This window comes from Symphalangus syndactylus, chromosome 1 (assembly GCF_028878055.3).
Source record: "Symphalangus syndactylus isolate Jambi chromosome 1, NHGRI_mSymSyn1-v2.1_pri, whole genome shotgun sequence".
Lineage (NCBI taxonomy): Eukaryota > Metazoa > Chordata > Mammalia > Primates > Hylobatidae > Symphalangus > Symphalangus syndactylus.
The window spans coordinates 79,885,311-79,900,744 of NC_072423.2; the positions used below are offsets into that span (position 1 = coordinate 79,885,311).

Consider the following 15,434-nt stretch of genomic DNA (forward strand, 5'->3'; position numbering starts at 1 on the left):
CTTAAAATGTACTGTTTCTAAAGGCCAAATTCCAGGGATTAATTTTTATGTGGAAAATTTCATCTCAGAGCAAAATTTTATAGCATAGTCGTAAACCTCAAAGAATGGGAATTTGTAATGGACAGAGCCATCGATTCTTAACAAGAACTGCATTAACAGGCAGACGAGACACATAAAATGGCTCCAAGAGCCTCGTGGCAACATGTGGAGATGTAGAATCTTTTACGTGGATTTGCAAGTTAACACATCCCCTTAGTGCCCCCCAAAAATCGGGTAATCAGGGTAAAAAAATCAAAGTAAGTCATCATCAGTCCACTGGCATCCTTTGGTTAGTTTCAATGGTTGCTACATTTGTTGACTGTTGGCTAATTAATTCTGAGCCTGCTGCCACTGAGCAAAACAATGAGTGGGTGGCTGGGTGGGAGTGTCAGAGTTAGACTGTCCTGGCTCCAACTCCTAGCTGGCCTCTCACCAGCAGTTTGCCCTTGGACAAAAGACTCGCCCTCTCTGAGCCTCAGTTTCCCCAGCTGTAAAGTAGTAAGAAAAATGTGCCTCACAGGGTTGGTGTGAAGATAAGAGATATGTAGTGCTTGAAAGTGCCTTGCATATAGCAGTAAATCTTTATGAATGTTTACAAATGCTAACTTTATGCTGCAGAACTTCCCATTGAAAAGGTATTTCTAATTCTTTTTTTCTTATTATTTTATTTTACTTTAAGTTCTGGGATACATGTGCTGAATGTGCAGGTTTGTTACATAGGTATACATGTGTCATAGTGGTTTGCTGCACCTGTCAACCCATTATCTAGGTTTTAAGCCCTGTATGCATTAGTTATTTGTCCAATTGCCCTTCCTCCCCTTGCCTCCCCCAGCCCCTAACAGGCCCCACTGTGTGATGTTCCCCTCCCTGTGTCCATGTGTTCTCATTGTTCAACTCCCACTTATGAGTGAGAACATGCAGTGTTTGGTTTTCTGTTCCTGTGTTAGTTTGCTGAGGATGATGGTTTCCAGCTTCATCCATGTCTGTGCAAAGAACATGAACTCATTCTTTTTTATGGCTGCATAGTATTCCATGGTGTATATGTGCCACATTTTCTTTACCTGGTCTATCATTGATGGGTGTTCGGGTTCTTTCCAAGTCTTTGCTATTGTAAATAATGTTGCAATAAACATATGTGTGCGAGTGTCTTTATAGTAGAATGATTTATAATCTTTTGGGTATATACCCAGTAATGGGACTGCTGGGCCAAATGGTATTTTTGGTTCTAGATCCTTGAGGAATTGCCACACTGTCTTCCACAATGGTTGAACTAATTTACACTCCCACCAACAATGTAAAAGAAAAAACAACCCCATCAAAAAGTGGATGAAGAGTATGAACAGACACTTCACAAAAGAAGACATTTATGCAACCAACAAACATATGAAAAAAAAAAAAAAAGCTCATCATCACTGGTCATTAGAGAAATGCAAATCAAAACCACAATGAGATACCATCTCACGCCAGTTAGAACGGTGATCAGTATTTCTAATTCTTCAAGTGATCTTTATCTGCGAGAATTTCTATTGCGAGTGAAGCACCCGTGGTGGGGCAGGCTGTGGAGGGGGAGGTAGCTGGAGGGGGAGGCAGCGGGGCACCCTGAGAAGCCCTGGGGGTGAGAGCTGGGGCTGGGACCGGGGCTGGGTGAGATGCTAACTGGGCTTAGAGATGACAGATACAGATTCTGGGAGAGCAGAGCCTCCCTTTACCACTCAGGAATTTTCTTCTGAAGCTAATGAGCTCTGAGTAGCCGCTGAGCTACTAACTTACCATACTTGTAGTGGCTGGATGAGAGCTGAAATCTCAGCTGATCACCTCCAATCAAATCCCTGGCCTAGGCTGCCTCTTTTTGGCCATTCAGGACAGCAAGGTTCCAGCCACCTTAGCTTGTCCTACGCAGGTCTCAACTGGTAGCCGATCCTTAAAGCCTGTTTGGTTCCTTAAATAAGCAACTACCTGCAGATGGAACCTAAGACGAGCTCAGACACACAGAAACGCTTATCTGTAGGACTTCACTGAAGGTCCAGTGCGTTTCCTCCTAAGGACTGTGAACGCTTGGGTAAATATTTGTCAGATGGATTAATGAGCTGAAGACCTTTATAGAGGAAACCTTGAAGAGTTATCGTTAGAGTCTCAAGTCCTTGTTGCTACCAACAAACTCTTGTGAAAGTCTTTGGTGTCCCTGCCTTGCTCCATTTTCAAGGCCGCTGCTGCACACGCAGATGCCTCCTAAGCTCTGAGATGTGTTGGTGACTGCACAAAACTCATATTAGACGTGATAGCCATCAGAGTACTTATGTGAAAGTTGCGATGTAAAGATGATGAGGGAGGAGAGAGTGCCAAATGCAAATGTTTTTACACTTTCATATTTGTGTGTTCCACAGGCTTCCCTCTCCCGTGCCCTTCTGCTATGTGTGCTGCCATTTTCTCTGAATGAAGAGAAAAGAAATATTGGCAGCTCTCAGCTAAAATTCCCAGTGATGGACGTGCTGTCATGCAGCCAGGGTGAGCTGTGTATCAGGGCATGAACCCTGAGTCACGACTTGACCTCGGAACTTCCTTTCTGAAGCACCATCTTCAGGTGGTGCTTAAAAGGAATAAAAACAAAACTCAGGAGCACTATCTAGTGCATCCGCCCAGACAGCCCCTCAGCAGGGGCTGGGAGAGGCCCTGTGCCTGTGTTTAAGCCACACAAACCAAGACAGACTCTACACCATGTCCCCAGACACCCACAGGAGCGCTCACTATGCGTGTGTGTGTGTGTGCGTGTGTGTGTGTGTGTGTGTTAGGTGTGGGCAACGTTTTCAAAGTAAACTTGCATTCATAAAGTCAAAAGTTTTGAAAGTGGTTTTTAAACAGGTTGAACTGTGAGAACATTAAACTGAGTGGTCAAGGAGCTTAATTAAGATCAGCTCCATGGCCGGGTGTGGTGGCTCACACCTGTAATCCCAGAACTCTGAGAAGCCGAAGCGGGTGGGTCACTTGAAGTCAGGAGTTCCAGGACAGCCTGGCCAACATGGTGAAGCCCCATCTCTACTAAAAATACAAAAATTAGCCTGGCGTGTTGGCGCACGCCTGTAATCCCAGCTACTCAGGAAGCTGAGGTGGGAGAATCACTTGAACCGGGGAGGCAGAGGTTGCAGTAATCAGAGATTTCGCCACTGCACTCCAGCCTGGGCGACACAGAGAGACTACATCAAAAAAAAAGAGAAAAGACAAGAAAAGATTGGCTCCCATGGCCAAGATGCCCATTGACAGGGAAGCTAGCCAAACACAGTAAGTGTGTTGAGACACTGGGGAATAGCTGGTGGCCGTTAAATGAAAAAAAAAAAAAAGTTGATTTTCCTTTTTTATATATGAAATATTCATTTTACATCATGTTAAACCCCAAAGCGGGCTATTTATAACATTTCAAAATGCAAATATGTCCATTAGCAAAGGACAGAAGAACTTTTCCAGTTCCATGAAGTTCACCAAAGCCCTAATTTTTTTTTTTTTTTTTTTGAGACGGAGTCTCACTCTGTCACCCAGGCTGGAGTGAAGTGGCCCTATCTCGGCTCATGGCAACCTCCGCCTCCCAGTTTCAAGCAATTCTCCTGCCTCAGCCTCCCGAGTAGCTGGGATCACAGGCGTGTGCCACCACACCCGGCTAATTTTTGTATTTTTAGTAGAGATGGGTTTCACCATGTTGACCAGGCTGGTCTTGAACTCTTGACCTCAGGTGATCTGCCCACCTCGGCCTCCCAGAGTGCTGGGATTACAGGCTTGAGCCACCGTGCCCGCCCCACAAAGCCCTAATTTTAAGAAACAGGTACAGTGGCCTACAGCGCTCCTCACTAAGGCCCTGGCTTGAGGGCAAGCCCACCGTGTGACTGAGCCTGACCAGGAAGTGCCGGCCCAGGTGGCAAGGAGCCTCGGGGCTCCAGGGACAACGGGGGCTGGTAGCCAGGGAGGGGCGGCTTGAAGTGGCTGCAGCTTCTAATTCTTTCTGAAGCTGCCTCTTCCCGAGGGTGACTCCCTCTTCATTCACCCAGCAGGGTGACTCTGAGAAGTCAGGGAAAGTCTGGCACAGGGAGGGGAGTTCCATTTTTAATTTGGAAACTGCTCAGGAAGAATCATACCATCCGGACTTCCCCGCGGCTGTATATTAATAAACGGTCACTTTCCTTGCTGAAATTCTCTGGTTTCCTTTTATCCATGTGAAGCTTCTGGAAACTCTTCTGGGTGGTTCTTCTGTTGCTTTTCTGCCCCTGCCCCCAAAAATGAGAACATGAGAAAGTGATGTCTTCTACCCACCTGGAGGACCCTGCAGTGACATCAGGGCCCAGTCCCTGCTGTCATGCCCCAGGTGACGTGCCCGGGCTGACAGCAGGGCGGGCTGCTAACGTCACTGTCCTGGCTTCTAACACTGGTAGTAACCAACAGAGTTTAGTTTTGCTTTGACAACTCCTCCTACAGCCAAAACTATTGTTATGGCCCACATGTCATTCCTATTTACCCTAAATAAGGAAAAACAAAGGCTATTCTGGGCTCCGGGCAGTGCCTGTGGCGGGGGTTATTTGCAGCGTTACCATGGCAGGCTGCCCTTTCCACCACGGCCACCCCGTGATTTTCTCTGAAAACTGCGACAGACAGACTCGCAGCCTGCCCTGAATTTTCTTCACACAGCCTGGGGGCATCCGAATGCAGGGGAGATGTTTTACACTCAGATGAAACAAACTGTTTAGACCTCGGGGAAAAGAGACTGTGCTTGAACAAAATGAACCAGGAGAAAGCGCCCTCCTGAGACATAGCTCTGCTTTCATGTTTGAATTGCCTGGGATTCTTTTCTCTAATTTCTGATCCTTATAAACTAAAACTGCCTAGGAACATTGAGCATCCTGACTTTGAAGGAGTCTCTGTGGTGTTTTTGTGCTACCATACATGGGGAATAATGATGTGAGGCAGAGGGAGAGGGAAGGAATGGGAGAGCCAAGAGGGAAGAGGAGAGCTGGAGGGAGAGGAGCACACAGTGTTTCCTGCTGTGGTTAGGACCTCACCCCTTGCCAGTCCAGAGCTCGGCGGCAAGAGCCGCTGGGAGCTGCTCCCATCAGTTAGAGGACGTGGAGAGGGAGCACCAGGAGAGGACAGCCCACAGCCTGGCTCGCAGCCTGAGGGACGCTGTGGGTGCTCCCAGCTGGGTGAGCACGCTCTGGGAGCGGATCTGCAGGGGAGAAGCACGCGAGCCTAACGTGAGCGTCCTGCCTGTCGCGTGTCCTGCCTTGGTAAGCGCCCCCTCCAGTCCTTCCACACTGAAAGCTTCCAGCAGAGATCAAGGGAAGGAGTATTGTGTGAGACTTGCAGATTTCCTCCTTTCTGTCTGGACTGGTTTGATATTTGCCTATTGAAAAGATTACTGAATGCAGTGTGACAAGATGAGCCATCTAGCTGCGTTCTGCTTGCCTGTGAGTGTGACACGTTCAGGTGTGAGGCCAAACCAGAGAAGTACAGACTGCTCACTGATAGACGTTGCTGTAAACAGCAGTGCCCTGGGTGTACAGCTGGTCTCAGGATCGGAGACCCCAGACTTATTCTCTGCTCGGTGACACGGCCGGCTTCCTGCCGCAGAGCTCCTGGTTTCTGTTGATGGCAGTTGATAATTGGTAGCCACAGTCTGCGGTCGGAGCCACAGCATTTGAGTCTAGCACCTGGGGTGGGCCCTGCTGATACAGTAGAGAGAGAGTGAACGAGGCAGACAGAAACACACCCCCCCCTCCACGCTCACACACTCTCCCACACCCCACGCCAGCTATAACTGCAGCTCTGAGCTGCCTGGAGAGGAGATTGCCGGAAGCTGAAGGGATGCTTTGAACGTGGGGGGGGCTGCGTCACAGTTGGACTCCCACTTGCAGAGGACCTGATTATGTCCAGTGACCACCTGAACAACAGCACACTGAAGGAGGCTCAGTTCAAAGACCTGTTCTTAAAAAAAGGTACATTTCCCAAGAACTGCTGTGGATGATGCATGCTCTTTCGGGTTTGCTGTGGTTCTTCTTGGAGTTTGGTCTGAGGACAGAGTTGAGAAGAGGAGAAGCTCTTTCTCAAGAAGTTTGTTTCTACCTAAGAGGGGTCTGTCAACTCAGAACATTTCCGGGTGGGACTCCCTTTAGGAAGATGCATGTCAGGCTTTTTCATCTTCTTTCAAGCCTGGAATTAGTTTGTTCCTGTTGGAGGTGTTATGCATGAGTACACAGTTTGTTGCTTTGGAGTTTTGTTTTTTTCAAATATCTATATATGAGGCTGAGACCTCTCCTGGAAATTCTGCTACTTGTTAATAGTTTCTTTTTCTTCACCCTCATGAGCTGAAAACTGCTTTTTAAAGAACAGGTGTTTCTCAGGATGTGGCTGGTTCATTGAACACTTTCTTAGGTCATCCGTGTAGTGACAGGAGCTATTAGGAAGGAGAACTGTGACTCTGAGAGATAGAGAGCCAAAGAAAGTGAGAGACAGACAGACTGGCTGTGGGATGAGAGCCTCAGAAGCCACCACTCTCCCCTGTGGAAATGAAGGTTCCATTCCATGTGCAGCTGTGTTTTTTTTCTGATGCACTTTCCTAAATTAATAATGTGGAGGTGGAGGTGAGGGTGGATTTTAAATGAATCCTATAGGGGGAATTATGGCTTATGTATGTGTTTTTTTCCATTTATAGCATGGCAGAGGGATAGACTTTTAAAAGGTTTATAATTGCTCTTACTCCTCTGCTGATTTTTTAGAAAATCCTGTCAGTCATCTTTGATCGGAACATATTTAGGTAAATTTCTTTCTGAACAGATCATGAAGCTCTAGATTCTAAAATGCGTGGTGAGAAGTAATTGTAGTGGATGAAGCCTTGGGCTTTCATAAAGTGAGGAGATGCCGCTCCAGCCAGATGGGCTCATGGAGTCTGCATTCGAGGGATTCCCTAGTCCGTCCAGTCATTACAGGCTGCTGCCCGCCTGCCCGTGCCATCCGAGGCACCTGGCCTTGGGCCGGTATCAGGTAGCCGTGCCTGGGCCACACCTGCCCTCCACGTTCATCTCTCCACCTACAGATCATAGGGACCGTTTCCTCATTTTATTGTCATGCAAATGTTGTACATACATACATGGCTATAAACAGGCAGCTCAGAGTAACCAGGAGGCTCTTTTCTCAGTGACAGATCACACCCTCTTAGAGTAGTAATTTTTGAATAATTGTTGCAAAATATGAAAACCTTTATCAAAACTCCAGCACCACTGAAGTCGTCAGGAAGTGTTTGGGAGAATACTTGTCTGTGCTAGATGCTGTTAAAGCAGGTCAGGCCGCTGGGGTCCCTTCCTTCTTAGGGCTTCTCCACCAGCTCCTAAATAGGGAATGCCAACTTTGTGCCAGGCACACACTACCTGCTGAGACACTGTGGATGAACAAGGCGTTGACCCAGGGCTCACTCTGTGGAGGAAGAAGACCAGAGAATGATACCACCAAGACAGTGATAAGTGCTGCAACAGGGTTCAGAGCTGCGCAGGAAGTCCCCAAAGGTAGTGAACCCATCATCGGGGCTTAGGAAAGAGCTTTTAAAGGAAGATAAAGCCAGCAGGTGACACCAAAACCTGGGTATTTCTGTAGGGTAGACTTTTCCTCTTTCATTCTACTTGTTGTACTATACAGTAGAGTAGCCAACCCACCTCCAAGGAAAATAAACTTCAAAATATATAATGTAATCAGTATGATGAACGCTCTTATTGTTTTGCTTCTGTACTTCAAGCTGTGAAGTCATTCTTGTAACACAGGCTAAATTTTCCCCCTCAACCATGGTGTTTAATGAGTGTGAATCTTCATTCAACCATTAAAATCTCCAAGAGTATTTTTATACTAACAGTTCACAAACTTGAGGCAATTATAGTCTAAGTAGATTCCAACTCCTGCCCCCACCCGTCTTCCTGCCACCACTGCCGCCCGGTCTCTGGAGGATCTTGGAAAGAATTTACCAGCCTTTAGGAACATTCAGCACTTTAAAAGTGTCACAGAGCCATAAATAAAGAGTAAGACACCCCTAAGACTGTCATCTCATCACCACGCCCGTCTCTGCTGAGGAGGACAGAGACAGGAAGGAAATGCGACAAGTTCACTGTGCAGTAGCCAAGCAGGCCCAGCCACAGGTGGAGGGTGGGTGTCTGTGTCCCAGCGGTGGGGCAGGAGAGCGTGCAGGGGAAGGGGCTGCCTGGAGGTGAGGCTCTGCGGCCGGCCAGCCCGGGGCTTGGTGCTCCAGGAGAGGCCAGCACATAGGGGAGTGAGGTAGGGTGCTGCTGTTGGTAGGGTAGGAAGTGACCATGCAGGGTGGGGCCAGGGCTTCGTGGCCAGTGGGCGGCCGTTTCTGTGACTTGCAGTGTTCTGCGTGGAACATTTTCTGGATTCCTGCCAAGGTGTTTACTTGGCCTGGGGAAAGAGAGGAACACATGAGGGGCCCAGACCTTGCCCCGTGCCCCATGATAGGGTCTTTGAGGGCATACATTACACATCTGGAGGTTAAAAAGAATTAAACTGTAGAAATAGGACTTCAGTGAAGGATAATATATTAGTGGAGGAAAGACCAAATGGAAGATGGTGTTAACCATTCCACAAATAGAAATGAGTGTTATATTAGGAGCCTAAGGTGGGACAACCGCACTTCCCCAGAGCTCTTTAAAAATAGCGCAGACACTCATGCCTCCAGTATGATTCAGTTCAGCTCCTCATTGAACCAGGGAAGAGACCGACAGACTTCACACCACTTCTTCTGTTCCTGTAATTCTCCACTGTGCAGCTTGGGATTTCCTGGAGATGTTTCCATAAAAATAGAGAGATGCCATCATCACTGTCGTCACTGTCACTGCTGTACAATAATAAAAGAAGGTGCCAGGATGCCTTCCTGTAAGTTTTAGACTAGATGTATTAAAAAGTATCCGGTATTTCCATTGCAGTGACTCATCTGTTACAGCATCATGAACTACAGCGCCGTAGAAGGGGGATGAGATCATTTGACTTTGGCCTCAACTTCTTTCCTTGCATGCCCTGCTTTCTAGCACTCTTCTGTGGACATCCGTTACTGTTGAACAAGGAAACTCGACCAGTGGTCTGTGTTCAGAATCCGTGTTAGGCGCATAGCATCTTGGAAGCCCCAAAGCATCCTATTAATTTTCTAAGAATGCTACTATTCCTACAGGTTTTATTTTTCTAAACTTTCTGTTTTAACAGTTCTTCCAGAATTCATTTTCTTCTTAGCCTCCCCTTTCCAGCCTACTCCTCCCCAACCCCTAAAAACGAAACCCAAACCCCAGGCATCTTTCCTTTCTGTGGATGCTGGGCTCCATGCACCACAGCCACCTCCCCGCCCTGCCACGTGAAAACAGGCTGTGGGTGTTTAGTGGAATTCTCCTGTTTAAAATGACTGAGAGGGTGTGGGAGGACAGGTTGGGGGGGGGGTTGCCACACACCCCCTCGTGAGCTTGAAAGGGGGTCATGGAGGGAGAGGGCATCTCAGTGCAGGGCTCAGGGTCTGGGAATCCTCACACACGTTTCCAAGAACCTGTTGACTGCAGTTTTCACTTTGAGGATCTCCTGGGCCCTGCCTGGGGATGCTTTATGGCCCTGAAGAGAGTACAATGCTCATCTTTTCTGTTGCTAGTGTTCTGGCTCCTGTTACTTAAAGACGAGAAGGAGATCTGTTTCCACTTACGGGTTTTGCCCAGAGTCCTAGAGCAAGGCTCTGCCGCACGTGTGGGCCCCGCACTAGGCCCTGATGCCCTCAGGGGAGGGCTTCAGGAGCACCACGGGCCACCCTTACCTGCAGCCAGGGACCAAGCTGCTGCAGTGAGATGACCAGGCTGCGAGGATGGTGGTCTCTGGGACCCAGGTATGCCTGGGTCTTTGTTGCCTGCAGGAAGAGCTGCGTCTTGTGCCCAGGGCTGAGTGCCTTCATGGCTCAGGCCTCATCAGGCTGCCGCCACCCCAGGGCACCCCACAGGGCCACTCAATTCGGTTTGCAGGCTCCTGGGGACAGTGTTCCTGCTCCCACAGCCTCTGAGCATGCCCATGACCTTCACCTGCCCCAGGCACCATGCCACTAGGGTGCCCATGAACCCCCAGGGCCACCGTTCATCCATGTGCTGTAGATGCACCTGCCACGGCTGGGCATGACTCATATTTGAAGCCTCAGGGCAACAGCATGGTGCAGGTGTCCCAGCAGGGCAGGGCGGTACCTGTGTGTGGCAGGTTTATAAGAAAGCAGTCCCCTTAAAAAGAAAGATGGTGGGGCCTTTACTTTTTTTTTTTTTTTTAAGAGACAGGGTCTCGCTATATTGCCCAGGCTGATCTTGAACTCCTGGTCTTAAACAATTCCCCTTTCTTGGTCTCCCAAAGTGCTGAGATTCCAGGCACGCCTGGGCTGAGTTTAGTTTTACAGAGAGCAATTCCATGCACTGTTTCATACAACTGAGATCTTTCTCATCCTTGCCTGAATTTTAAAATCAGATATATTGGCTCAGAAGATGCACACCTTTCAGTCAATATCACATGTTCCATGTGCTGTGTCAGACCAAAAGAGGAATAAAATCCAGAGCAAATAAAGATCTAACATAAAATTCAAACTCCAAAAATCTTAGGGAAAAAATATGTTTAGAATATTAAAGAGGACCTTCCCAATCAAACAGGATGTTTAGAGGCCATAAAGGAAAAAGAGAGTATTTGATGGCATAAAAATTTATAGCATCTATAGAGAAACTCATGGTGAAGTTTAAAGAAATGACTGGCTAGGGGAAATAGTTGCAACATGTAACAGACAAAGATGTGTAACCATAATATGTAAAGATTTCATATAAATACATAAGAAATAAATGAGAAAACTATAAATACACCAATATGATTATGAAAAAGAGAAATAACCATAACCATAGGGAAAGATCTGAAATTACCAGTAATTGGAGAAATACAAATTAAAATGAGATACATATTTTTGCCCATCAGATTGTCACCAATTAAAAGGGTGAGTCTCCAGGGTGAATGAGGGCATGGGGAACGTGCCTTCTTCCTGGGACAGCCTAAACTAATGCAGCCTTTACAAAAGGCAGGTTCTCAGTAGCCATGAGGATGAAAAGTGATTATGCCCTGGGTCCAGAAATGTCACTTTCAGGAGCCTTTCCTACAAGTATACTGACAAACGTATGCCAACCACATACTTGCACATATACACATGCAATTTTGTGGTCATAAGAGAAAAAAGAAAAAAAGCAAGCCACCTGAACAGCCACCAGCTGGAGAAGGCAAATGCCAGTATGTTTGTACTCTGTAACAGACAGAGGCCAGTGCACGTGTGTTCTTGTTTAAAGAGGTCTGTGATGTATTACGTGAAAAGACACAGGATATTTGCACATCGATTCCAATAACTGAAAAAAGGAGAGCCTTTATTTCGTAGCAAACACACACACATGCAACAGAGGCCTGGGCTTTCCCCCGGGACGGAGTGGGGCTTGGTGGAGTCAGGGGCGCTGTGGGTTGGGATGGGAGACTTTACACTGCACTGTTTCCTTCTATATGATTTAAATTTTCAAGAAGTTTTCATTATTTTTGTAATAAAAATCCTTTTCAAATGAAACACAAATATGTAAAAAATGCCCAGAGACTTGTGAAAACATAATTTGATTTGCTTTGCTGCAAATGCTTATCTGCATAGCTTTCCATAGTCAAGAACAGATGACCTAGAAAGGTGTCCTCCAAGGGAAGAGTTGATTCATTGCAGGACTTTGTGCTGATCCTTCCCTGTCACCATGATTTTCCTCTATATCCATGTCCATAAAGCAGTGAAGTTCTCTTGAAAAGAAAACATTTGGAAATCCTAGGGCATGCTTTAATTTGTGAATATTCCGCTGTTTAACCCCAAAATAAAAATAAGTGTTGGTAAAAGAAGGCATTATTCGGGTCACAATAGAAATGCGACCTTATTTCTGCTCACAGGCCATGGGAAGTATGACATGCTTGTTTACCTAGGAACACAGTCTTCGACCTCGGGGTTCAGCCCTCACCACTGTGTTCACTGCCTTTGTCCTGAGTGGAATCTCTCTGCTTCCTTTCATGCTTGTCCCTGGGCTGGTAGCTGACCCCTGCACAGACCCTCAGGGCTGCTGGAGGCGCACTCGGGCACTCTGCAGCCAGTGCAGGCCTTATCCTGTTGGTGGGAGCCGTCCTCACAGAGAGCACACCCATGCAGCTGGGCAGAGCCCACCGGGGCCACACATCCCAGCCCCTTCTCTCAGCCTGGGGGTGCTGAGTCGCTCATCAATTCACCTTGTACCAATGAAGCCACTTAGCTGCCTCCCGTGTCAAGAGGGGCAAAGTAGGGGCTCCGGACTCAGCCTGGGAGATGTCACGTGGTGTATTGGGGTAGGGTCCTGAGAAACACAGGGCCAAGACCAGAGTGTCCCAGACACGGGAAGGTTATATGCAGGGGCAGAGTCGAAGACTGTGTTCCTAGGTAAACAAGCATGTCATGCTTCCTATGGCCTGTGAGCAGAAATAAGGCCACGTTTCTATTGGAACCCGATTGCAAAGGGCCCAAGCCCCTGCTCGAAGACTCAGAGCAATTTCAGTCTTTTCCAGGAAGCCCCCAGCATGAAAATTGTTGATAATCCCTGGGGAGCCTTTCTGTGTGTGCGGGTGGGGGGCTGGGCTGGGGGGGGCGGGGGCGGCACATGTAAGTGTGGCAGATCCGATGGACATTTCCTCCCCTTAGGAAGTAGACACTCAAACCCCAAGGCTGGGCCGGGCGCCAGGCCCCTAGAGTCCCCGCCACTTAGCCGACAGGCCACAGGGAACCCCAGAGCAACAGCACCGCCTTGGCTGGGGTGGGGCCGGCAGGCCTCACTGACGGCCAGCTTTGGGAGCTGCTCAGGGCATGGCCTCTGAGCCTCTGAGCATGGCTTTGTCCGTGTCCACAGGGAAGGGTGATGTTCCCACCAGCCTGGCCTCTCCCTGCCTGCGGGGACAGGGGGCACTTGGCAGGTCCACCTGCTCTCTGCACAGCTCAGCCACCAGCCTCCTACACACTCTGCTCTCCATTCTCAAGACGCCAGCCCCTCTCTATAGGCCCCAGGGTCCCACTGCCCTCCACTTCCACCCTCAGTCCCTAGGGTGTGGGGGTCTGAGGGTGGAAGTGGATGGCCATGCTGAAGGGTAGGGATGTGGGGATCCAGAGAACCCCTCATCCAGCCTCACCATCAGTTCCCAGGGTGTGGCCAGCAGACGCACACAGTCGTAGCTACTGGGGAGGCACCACCTGATCTCTGCCTGTATCGCCCCACGTATGAGCGGATACACTGACAGATATGCCTCCCCACCGGCTGGGGCCTGAGCCCTGCTGCAGCACATGTACGTGCATGCATGTGTGTGCATGTGTGCTGTGCGCCCAGGGCAGCACAACTGATGGCTTCTCTCCTCTTATTCCTGCCTCTCCCAGATTCCTGCACTGTCTTCCTCTTAGCATCCCCGAGCCCCTTGTTCTGAATTTACATCACTGCATGGACAGTCACTTCCTTCCAGCATGGGGGACAAGGAGTGAAGCAGGCAGCAGAGCCGTGGGCTGGAAGAGGGGAGCAGAAAGTGGCTCCAGGCTGCCCGTGAGCCCTCAACCTGCTTCCTCTCCCAAAACAGGGGTCTGGCTCACCTGCTTCCAGCTGCTGGCCCAATGTGCTGTGACTGGAAGTCACTCTGTGTTGCTGGACTCACATGTGAAGTGTGTGTCAATGGCATTTAGGGAATCTTTGGGGTGGTGGTGTTAGAAACCCTGGGGAGACCTGACCACTCCTGAAGTGCTGTGCCTGAAGGCCTGGAAACAATGCAGATGTGTTTCCTAACTCACCTGCAGAGCCACAGCCTTGGAGGGAAGGGGCTGAAGTTGATTTTTCCTTTCAAGTATGGGTCCTAAGGGGAATTGCTTTGAGAAACTCCACTCAACCATAAAGACAGGTTTAACTTTTCTAGAGCGGTGACACTGGAGAAATAGCTTCAGTTTGTGGAGACTTTCTCAGCTCCCTGTGGTGGGGGATGGCACATGCTCCCTGCTCCCCGCAGCTGGTTTGCACAGCCTCCTGACTGTGCGGTGGTGTCTCCTTCCCTAAAGTGGGACAGTCGTTTCTGTGTCCTGTGGACCTCTGAGGACCAGATGTGTGTGAGAGGCCTTCAGGGCCTGCTGGCTGGGGTGGTGGCAGTGCCTGGCGAATGGGTTGGGGCCGGAGGGGCCAGGTGGCTAACCACTCTCCTCTTCCGTGGCAGCGGAGCTGGAGTTCGCCCAAATCATCATCATCGTCGTGGTGGTCACGGTGATGGTGGTGGTCATCGTCTGCCTGCTGAACCACTACAAAGTCTCCACGCGGTCCTTCATCAACCGCCCGAGCCAGAGCCGGAGGCGGGAGGACGGGCTGCCGCAGGTGAGTACCCCGGCCACCCTGGCTCCAGAGTCAGGCAGTGGCAAGAGGCTTAGGAGCCCATCAGGGTTCAGAGCCGGGAGTGCTTTCAGTTGACTTGTAACAAACGGGGCGAAGCGCACCTCGTACGTGTTCCACTTAGTGAGTCCCCACAAACTGAACACACCAGTGTGACCAGCACCCAGTGAAGAAACAGACACGGCAGTCCCCCCAGAAGCCTGCGTGGCCCCTCCCAGGCCTCCCCTGGATCTTTGCTGCTGGACATGTGGCTTTGCCAGCTTCTGAGCTGTGCACCAATGGGACCGGCCTGGGTGGTCCCTCGTGCCTGGCTCCTCTGGCTTGGCAGTGCACTTGTGAGATTCATTGTGCTGTAAAATCCTGTCCTGAGCTGGGTCCTGGAGGTGCTGCGGGGACAAATCACGCACTCATCGTCACTAAACGTGCCAGCAGCACGTGGGTGCCATGAGCTGGAGGACACCCGGAGCTTGAGGCCGCCCGGAGCTTGAGGCCGCGGGAGTTTCCTGGGGATCGGCGATGGGCTTGTCGGCGGTGGGCTTGTCGGCGGTGGGCGTGTTGGCAGTGGGTTGTGGAGGTTGGGGTTGTGGAGGGTGGGGTTGTCGGCGGTGGACACTCAGCCAAACTGCACTATGATCAAACGAGAGACCAGGGGCTGCTGTCCCAAGCCTGTTTTACAGGCTGTGGTTTTGATGGCTTCCAGCCAGAGGGTTAGGAGCAGTGAGTTCAGCGAGCGTATAAATCCTTGGCTTCTGTGGTGGGCAGCGAGGCCGAGTCCCCACAGTGTTGAGCCCTGCAGTTTGCTGAGCACAGGAGAGGGTCCTTACGGAGCATCCCTCTTCAGGACCAGGGCTGTGCAGTTCCAGCCCCCGCCCTGACTTACGGAGCCTGTCCGGGGTATGGGGTGCAGCCATCCAGGTGGGTTTCCTG

At 49.7% G+C, this 15,434-nt stretch overlaps 1 protein-coding gene across 14 annotated transcripts in view; it reads left to right on the forward strand.

Annotated features, from left to right (window-relative positions):
* Positions 1-15,434, forward strand: part of LDLRAD4 (low density lipoprotein receptor class A domain containing 4) — a 445,676-nt gene that overhangs the window by 399,178 nt on the left and 31,064 nt on the right. For 11 of the 14 annotated variants that reach the window (XM_055239490.2, XM_055239474.2, XM_055239499.2 and 8 more), the window contains one exon: positions 14,338-14,492. In XM_055239490.2, coding sequence (XP_055095465.1) covers positions 14,338-14,492 — 155 coding nt within the window. Of the gene's footprint in view, positions 1-4,495; positions 6,012-14,337; positions 14,493-15,434 lie in introns of those variants that run through there. The other 3 variants (XM_055239538.2, XM_055239510.2, XM_055239569.2) reach the window with 3 other exon arrangements.